The sequence below is a fragment of the Acyrthosiphon pisum genome, chromosome A2 (genome assembly GCF_005508785.2).
Source record: "Acyrthosiphon pisum isolate AL4f chromosome A2, pea_aphid_22Mar2018_4r6ur, whole genome shotgun sequence".
NCBI classification, from domain to species: domain Eukaryota; kingdom Metazoa; phylum Arthropoda; class Insecta; order Hemiptera; family Aphididae; genus Acyrthosiphon; species Acyrthosiphon pisum.
The window spans coordinates 100,728,110-100,737,384 of record NC_042495.1 but is presented as its reverse complement, the minus strand read 5'-3'; the positions used below and the strand labels follow the sequence as shown (position 1 = coordinate 100,737,384).

Genomic DNA, 9,275 nt, shown 5'->3' with positions numbered 1-9,275 from the left:
CAGTCAAATTTCATGTATCTACGGTCAATTTTTTAAAGTACACTAAAAACCAAATTCAATTTTGTGAAAAATCTGATTTTGGGTAAAAATTCCCGTTTTTCCTTAATTTTTCTTTGGTTTTTCTTGGCGCTTTTGAAAATTACTGGGAATTTTAAATTTTGACCTTCCCAATGCACCATTGATATTCACTTTCCAATCGAACAAGATACTGAAGTTGAAAATCGAAGCATTATTTCGACTACTTATCGTGTACACAGACACAAAGAAAATTTAAAAAAAACACACATCATTGTAAAATCAATACCTACATTCATCGTTTCACTCAGAATCTAAAATTAATAAATATAACGCTTTATTAGTATAAATTATACGAATAACCCACTACAGCTGGACTCGCCAAACGGTATAATTGAAAAGTGCCAATGCTCATTGGTTTCCAAAAAAAAATCTATCAAAAGCATAATAAAAAAACGCTTTGAGAAAAGGAATAAAAAAGAAAGCGTAATTCAAAATAGGGAAAATTTGTAACATTAAAAATAAGTCTTAGTATTTACATAAATAAAATAAAAATACCTATATAGTATATATAAATATATATATATTTTATGTTCATAAACCATTTTAGAGAGAATAATAAGATAAAATACGGAAAATTATTATTAATTTAATTGCGCTGTATTTATTTTGTTTATCATTTATTCGATTTTACTATAAGTATTATATTTGAATAAGTTATAATTCAATAAATACAAATCAAGCTATGTTATAATACAGTTTCTAGGATCTATATATTGGGAGAAGTATCTTAAATTATAATCGGTAGTTCATAGGTAGGTATGCGAGGGTATTGAAAATATTACGGCGGCATTTGCGTATAATGAATTTTATAATGATACGAATCATATTATAGACGAACGTTCATAGACAAATAAACGGCGATCCCGAACGAGCACTTAAACGCCGTGCGCGCTTGCGGATCGTGAAAACACCTAACAGCCCATCCTCTCAGCCGTTGCACGCGTAAACTTTTTGGTGACACGTCCTCTTTAAAATAAGTAATGACTACTAAAATAACAGTATAATTACAGTATAACAATCAATTTTTGAAACAAAGTTTTTCATGGCACAAATGCACAATGGCCGGGAAAAAACGTTCCTGACGTAATACTAGGATTTATAATATATTAGCAGTTATTTTAACCAAGACATCCAATTTTTATACAGTAAAACCTCTGAATAGCGGACACTCACGGGACCGACCAAATTGTCCGCTATTGAGAGATGTCCGCTATTGGGAAAAATTGATAAAATAATATGTATGTATGTATTTATGTCTGAAAATTTAAATTTTATTGACTTTTTAAACATTTATTTATCATTACATAATTTATTATAATTAGACGTAATAAAATATGTTATAAAAAATTACTTATTGAAAAAAAAAATCTGAAATTTTAGTTTGTTTTTTTTCTTGTATTGCAATTGCCTCAAAATTAGACTGGAGTTGATTAGTTAATCAAATGACAATGAAACTGCATCACTCTTATTGAGACAAAACGTCTTCAGTTTATTCGCTAACTGTAATGCTTCTTTGAGTGTTATTTTTTCTTCGTCTACACCGTCTGTACTATCTTCTTCTTGTTCCACGTCATGACTTTCATCCTCACTCATGCCATCATTGATTATGTCTTCAATGTTCAATGATAAGTCTTCGGTTTGTAAGCATTCATCTATTGACGAATAGTCCTGTGCATTTGTTGGATATATTGTTGAAACTAGTTTCGTTAACTCATTACTCAGATCCTCTACTTGTGTTAATTTACCAATATCATCTGACCCCGGAAACCCGGCTTTTATGAAACATTTAGTGACCGTTTCCTTGTTTATTTTTTTTAAAGCTGCTGTAGTCCACATAACTGCCTCAAGAACTGTCACATTTGGTTTTTTTATATTTTCGTTATCTATAGACGAAATTACGTGTTTTAAAAGATTTATGCGGTAATGAGTTTTGAAATTTTTTATAATGCCTAGGTCAAGAGGTTGGCAAGTTGAAGTTACATTTGGTGGAAAGAATGCGAGTTTCACATTCTGTAAATTCAAATGAGGATGACTAGTCGCATTATCAAGAAAAAGGATAACCTTCCGGTCTTGCATTTTTCTATCGAAATTCGATAACCATTCTTTCATTAATTCTTGTGTCATCCAAGCTTTACGATTAGCCTTCCACGTTACTCCAAGATCGTTGACGATTATGTTCTTAAAACACCGGGGTTTTAACGCCTTTCCAATCACCAAAGGTGTTTCAAAATCGCCTTCCATATTAACACACAACATAACTGTAATTCGTTCTTTACTTATTTTTCCACCACTGCAGTTCTCACCTTTGAGACACATTGTTTTATTGGGTAAAGCACGAAAAAATAAGCCAGTTTCATCTAAATTAAAAATATTTTTTGGAACAAATCCTTCACATATTTCGACTAATTTATTATTCCAGTCGTCCACAATATCATGGTCAACGGAACTACTTTCTCCACAGATAGCTTTATAAGCAATATTGTGACGTTTGCGAAATTTTTCGAGCCATCCATTAGACGCTTTAAAATTAGTTCTACCCAAAGTTTTAGCAATTTCTATAGCTTTTTGCTGTATGAGAGGACCAGAGATATGCAAATTTTTAGCACGGACGCGGCAGAACCATTCATAACACACATGGTCTATTTCAAAGCCCTTACCTTCAATAAAATTCTTTTTTGTCTCTCCATTCACGTTTTCATCACACCATTTACGCAATAGATCTACCCGGGACTTGAGTATGGTTCCAATTTGAGTTTTACCAACTTTAAATTGAGTCGCTAATTCACGAACACTTTGTTTTTTTGCATCATAACATTTTATTATGTCGATTTTATTTTTCAACGTCAAACGCGACCGTACCGGAGCCATGGTAAATACGATACTAACGGACAATGATATTGATATCAGTACCTAAGTCATAACATCACTATATTTATGTACCATCATACTGATTGATCTAATATCTAGTAATGCGATAACAATTTTTAAAATTGATTTGGATTCGTTATTATGTCTACTTGAGATTGGCCAGTTCACTTTTTCCAATTTCACCCCCCCCCCCCCAACATCTATACATTTAGCTTGAATATTTTGGAATTTCAAAATTTTCAAACGTTGATTATTCGGAATTTATTTGGATTTTAAATCAGAAATCTTAAAATGTGGACTGACCGATCTCAAAAAAAATATTCTAAAGAATTCAGATTAGTTTTCTGAAATATTATCTCATTATTAGATCGGTCGGTAGGATGGAACAAAAAAAAAAGCGGGAGCGGTAAGTTGTAGTGACGGTTGTAGATCTTGCGTGTATTGATAATATAATAATTATTGATAATATTATCAAAGGTGGGTATTAACTAGTTAAAAAGTTAAAGTTAAGTTAATTTTTAAAAAGCTAATTTTTTTTTAACTTTTTAACTTAACTAGTTAGTTTATTTTATAATCAACTTATGAACTTAACCAGTTTAATTTACAGTTGAAATAACTTAGCTTTTCTCAGTTGATTTAAAAAAAAATCCATCAAGTAGAAAACATTTTGAAATTTTTCGTTTATACGTAAATATTACTATATCAGTATAAAATAAAAATAATCCAATAGAAAGACACAGACATTTTCTTGATAACATAATTTTGTGTATAGGTATTAATATATTTTATTAAGTTATAAATTATATATTATGCGAGTTGCAATTATAAATATTTTCAATAAAATTAATAATTTTAAATTACAAATTGACAATTGTTATGTTATAATGTTATATAATTTATAATATACTGGGTGATTCTTTTATCATAGAACACTCATTATTTCAAAAAGTATAAATTTTTTTGAAAATATTTTTTTACATAGTTTCTTGTCGCTTATAAAACAACGTTTTTCTTAAAAAATTATATTTTTAAATATTTTTTATCCTTATAATTTTTTAAGTTTTTTACTTTTTTGAATGACAATATAGGGTTTTAATTTTATATTCCGAAGCAGAATATAATTCTTAGTATTTTGATACATGAAAATCAAATGATATATGATATAAAAAAATATAGGTATTTGTTAAATTATTAATTTGAGATGAGTATAGTTTAAATTAGTAAATAATAGTAAATTAAAAGTAAAATAGTAACCGTGTACATTATGATAAAAGTTCAATAAAATTGTTTTTTATAATTATTTATAAATTAGAAACTACAAAGACACATTCACTCTTTATGTGATTTACATACTAATTTAAAAAAAAATAGATTAACTTTTTTTAAACTGAGTTAAGTTAATATTTTTTTCTATATTAACTTTTAACTTATTGATATTGTGTCCTCTTAACTTAACTTAACTTGAGTTAATTATTTGTATTAACTTCCATACCTTTGAATATTATATCACTACACTACGTAGGTATATTATGCAGATTGCATTTATAATTATTATAATTAATAAAATATACAAGTAATAAGTATAATATATAAGTATTGAATTGTACGTAGGTAATATATATGTAGGTATTTGTAATCTATAACATTTGTTGGAAAAGAAACTTCGTTTCTACCGGTTGTCCCATGACGGCAATCACTTTTTAGATTCTGAATGGAACGATGAATGTATTGATTTTAAAATGATGTGTGTTTTTTTATTTTTTTTTTATTTTTTTATTTTTTTTAATTTTTTTAATTTTTTTTGTGTCTGTGTACACGATAAGTAGTCGAAATAATGCTACGATTTCCAACTTCAGTATCTTGTTCGATCAGAAAGTGAATATCGTTGATGCATTGGGGAGGTCAAAATTTAAATTTCCCAGTAGTTTTCAAAAACGCCGGGAAAAACAAAAGAAAAATTAAGGAAAAACGGGAATTTTTACGCAAAATCGATTTTTCACAAAATTGAATTTGGTTTTTGGTGTAACATTAAAAAAAATGACCGTAGATACATGAAATTTTGACTGAATGTTTATCTTAGCATTTTCTATACACCATAACATTTTCAAAATATTTTGATTTATTTTGAGCTCTTTACAGACATTTTCATTTTCCATTTTTTTTTAGTTTTTTTTCTAAAAATATCAATAAAATTTTATTTGTCGGATAAAAAAGCTTGAAAATTTAATAGAAGGCTCCTAGTATATTGTTTCAAAGGCAAATGAAAAATATTAAAAATCGTTAGTCACAGTTTTTTTTTTTAAGCATTTAAAGTTCAAAAAATGACAAAATATACGAATAACTGCAGATACATGAAAATTTTACTGAATGTTTATATTAGCATTTCCTATACACCATACAATTTTGAAAATATTTTGACTCTTTTTGAGCTGTTTACGGACATTTTGCGTTTTAAATTCATTTAGTTTTTTTTTCTATAAATATCAATAAAGTTTTATCTGTTGGGCCAAAAAGTGTATAAATTTAATACATAGCTCCTGATATATTGTTACAATATCAGTTGAAAAATATTAAAAATACATAGGCACAATTTTTATTACAAGCATTTAAAGTTGAAATTTTGACAAAATTTATCAAATTTAAAATTGAATAATTATTTTGTAGTTAAAAATTTATAAAATGTTCAACTTTTATATTATCTAAGGATTGAAAATTTAAAACAAGATTCCATGTAAGTAATTAATTCTGTTAAACTGTTACCAAAAAATCTAAAAAATACATTTACACAGTTTATTTTTATAGTCATTTTAAGTACAAATTTGGACGAAATTACGTATTAAAAACCTAGGATAACTATTTTAGTTATTTTATTGTGATTGTATAATATTATTCGTGGGTACTTGAAACTTCTAAAGTATACTATTATATATGTATGATAGTACCACGGTTTTTTGTTGATGTATAACGCGTTATAAGTACCTAATAGATATTATGATATGAATGATATGATTAATTTGGAATTTATTATAGGTACCTATTATAGGTCAATTTTTTTTTAATACCATAGATAAGTATATATATGTCTAATACATTGACTGATATACCGTCTCCGCTCAGAATCGTTTTTCTTATACAGTGATATTATATCATTGAATTCAAATTTAATACTGTCCATTATACAGTGACCCACTTCTAACCTACTGTACAGCAGAGCGACATCCACTTACCCACCTTTTTAAGCTATAAGCTTATATGTAGATGATGTTTATGATTAAATTTAGGTTAAAATATTGAACATAGTTTTTCTATATAATATAATATAATATAGTGTATTATACTCAATGGTATAAATCACCCGCCGCAGCGAAAAAGGCTGTACTTATCTCTTTTTTCACACTTTTTTTTTTTCAAGTTGTCATAAATATTTTTGTGTAGAAACAAAAACAGATATGAAAAGTTAAAAAAAAAATTGTGAAAACAGAGATATCTATACGAACTTCTTTGCTGCGGTTGGCGAATATTGTTGTTCGCTGTAGTCATAGTAGTTATCATCGTCGTCAATGTTACCGAAGTGTCTGTCTTAACTTGAGTATACGATTTGGAAAAATATTACGATGGGTAAGTAATTCATCAAAACCATATAAATTTTCAAGCTATTAGTAGAGTAAAAATTATAAAATCTAATGTCTAAAGTAATGACTAATGACTAATGTTTATGCCTATAGGTAGAAGTGGCCGGGTAAACGTAGACGTCTAGTCTTAAGATTTAGATTTTAGAAAATTTAGTCATTTATTTATTACAGTGTGTATACTATAAGTTTATCCTATGAAAATAGGACGACAACAGATATGGTGTACGCATAATGTATATTTTTGAATTAAATTTAGAAATACCTCTTTGTTAGGTTTCTCATTCAATTGCTTCAAAGAATTAACAAATTTTGATCGATGACCTATTATTGGTATTAAATCAGCAACCATATTCTCAGTTAAAGTGAGAAAAGCTGTAAAATCAATTTCTGCTTCTAAAAACAATTAAATAGGTAGTTGAAAAGATAAATATATAGGTACATATAATATTGTATTATTATTTCAAGATAAAATAAAGTTCAAATAAGTTTTCTATGCATTCTGCACAGTAATATCATAAAAGTAGGTACCAACCTTTAAAACGTACAACATACTGTTCAAATCCCCATTCTTTAAGTGTTGATTCGGTTAATTTATCCATATTTGTTATAATATAATAAATCTAGTGAAACATATAAATATATTATTATATGATTAAATGTTAAGGCAAAATATTATTTTAATAATTCATTGTAGGTAGGTATATAAAATATTCTTACCTAAAGGCCCAACTGCCCAAAGTATATTCACTTAATCGTCTAGTTGCTATATTGTATATTATGCCTGGATCTTGGGGAACTGAAAAAATTAAATCTTTAATAATAACAATTAGTAATCAAAATATTGTAATATTGTATCGCGATAATTGTAATGCAAAATTAAAATGCCAATGTTAGTATCGAGAATAAATGATGTGGAATGTGCTCTAGCAGCGTTAGTGTACAACATACCTTTTTTTTCCCCATGGTATCGAGAACCGGAGAGGGGACTGGGTTAGCATTACGTCCCCTATAGGAGCATTACGTCCCCTCGTGTACAACGCATACCTAACCTCAAATGTTTATTTTATACAAAATATTGATTGTTTGAATCATTACAAGTTTTTAGTGGTAGGTGGTAATGGTGGTATACCTACATTATTTTCACAGAATTAATTAGTTAATATTTGAAGTTATTTCAGTTAAAAAAATTAGTTAAAAAAATTAGTTGAATACTAAATAGTGTTAACTAAATTTGTAATTAAACTAACAAATATTTTACCTAAACTAATATTACATTTGTTTAAGGCGCCTGGTGTCGATGCCATTTTGTCTTAAGAAATACACTGCGGGAATAATGATACCGCCTGGTAGAATCAACCAAATTTCATAATTTTTTTATAATTGTTAGAGGGAAATATTCTACGGCCCGCATCGATCTCTGTTTTTCAGTATTTTATTCTCAAACTTTATAATATGTCTAAAAAAATACAAGATAAAAAGCATTTTTTTACTCATTTTTTAATACAATTATCTAATATCTATATATATAAAAATGAATGTATGTGTGTCAGTGTGTGTGTCCATGTTACCATGGTAACCATTTATATATGATTTTGAAATTTCTGATGGAATGTTTTGTATATAAATGGTTGCCATGGTGATCTGTAAAACATATTATTCAAATAGAGGTCTCAATTTTAATGGGCAACGAAGTGAACGGGATCAGATATGTTTATATACATAGATAGATTATACCTCTGAGCAGAGGATAGACTAATTTAAAAAGGGAGAGGACCAACCCCGGGAGGTGCTCAAACAGGGATTTTGATATTTCATATGGACATTTTTGTTTATAAATGGTTGCCATAGGTTTTGAAGCTATTATAATAATAATTATTGGTTGTCGGGAAACGAAGTGCACGGGATCAGCTAGTTTGAAATAAAATACAAAATCAGAGATTGATTCGGGCTGTAGGAAGTCTTCTTCTTTCAGATAAAAAAATAGTCATCAAAATCCGACAATTCTACAAAGCTTGAGAGTTATTCCCGCATAAAGTCATTTTTTTCGATATAATACACCCTATCAACCCCCCTCCCCCTAAATAGGTATCGAGTAGTAGATTAGTGGAAAAGTCTTATAATTGAGGTGGCAACTAAAATATAAAATTTAATTTTCAAATTTTATAGAATTTTGGAAAATTTGAAAAACTGGCACCGGGACCCTTAATAGGTGGTACTCATTAATTTTAATAAAATTATTTATGTACTACTTATTTTAATATACGTATACAGTTATTAAAGTTACAAATATAGTTATTAAACTTTATTTTAATGAACTAAAGTATTATAGAACATTTTTTTTTTCCATCAACACAATATAATTGAAAATTGAATACAAGATTCCTAATAAGTATATTTTCTAGTGTAATTCATCACCGTGGAATCACACCCCGAGTTACCATGTATATTTTTACATATATGGTGAAAGGAAGAGTAAGCTAGGGAGTCGTGGTACGGAAGTACTACGGTGTACGTGATATTCTTATTAACTTTTGTGTGTTTAATAATTGGAATAAAGATTTTTAGTTCGTTATATTGTTTTTGTTTTCGGACTCACCTGAACTGTATACAACAATAATATTATGTACTGGCCACTGGTCATTAACCAGATTGATAAAATGTACAATCAGTGGCGTAATTGAAGGTGTTGCAAGTGTC

The 9,275-nt window shown here is 28.1% G+C and overlaps 1 protein-coding gene across 3 annotated transcripts in view; it reads right to left on the bottom strand.

Moving 5' to 3' along the window:
• LOC100168229 overlaps positions 1–9,275 on the bottom strand; it is a 396,335-nt gene that overhangs the window by 383,550 nt on the left and 3,510 nt on the right. For all 3 annotated transcript variants that reach the window (XM_029489231.1, XM_029489229.1, XM_029489230.1), the window contains exons 2-4: positions 7,296–7,374; positions 7,111–7,198; positions 6,841–6,971 (exon numbers count right to left, since the gene is read on the bottom strand). In XM_029489231.1, the coding sequence (XP_029345091.1) occupies positions 6,841–6,971; positions 7,111–7,177 (198 nt within the window). In that variant the 5' untranslated portion in view covers positions 7,178–7,198; positions 7,296–7,374. The remainder of the gene's footprint in view (positions 1–6,840; positions 6,972–7,110; positions 7,199–7,295; positions 7,375–9,275) is intronic.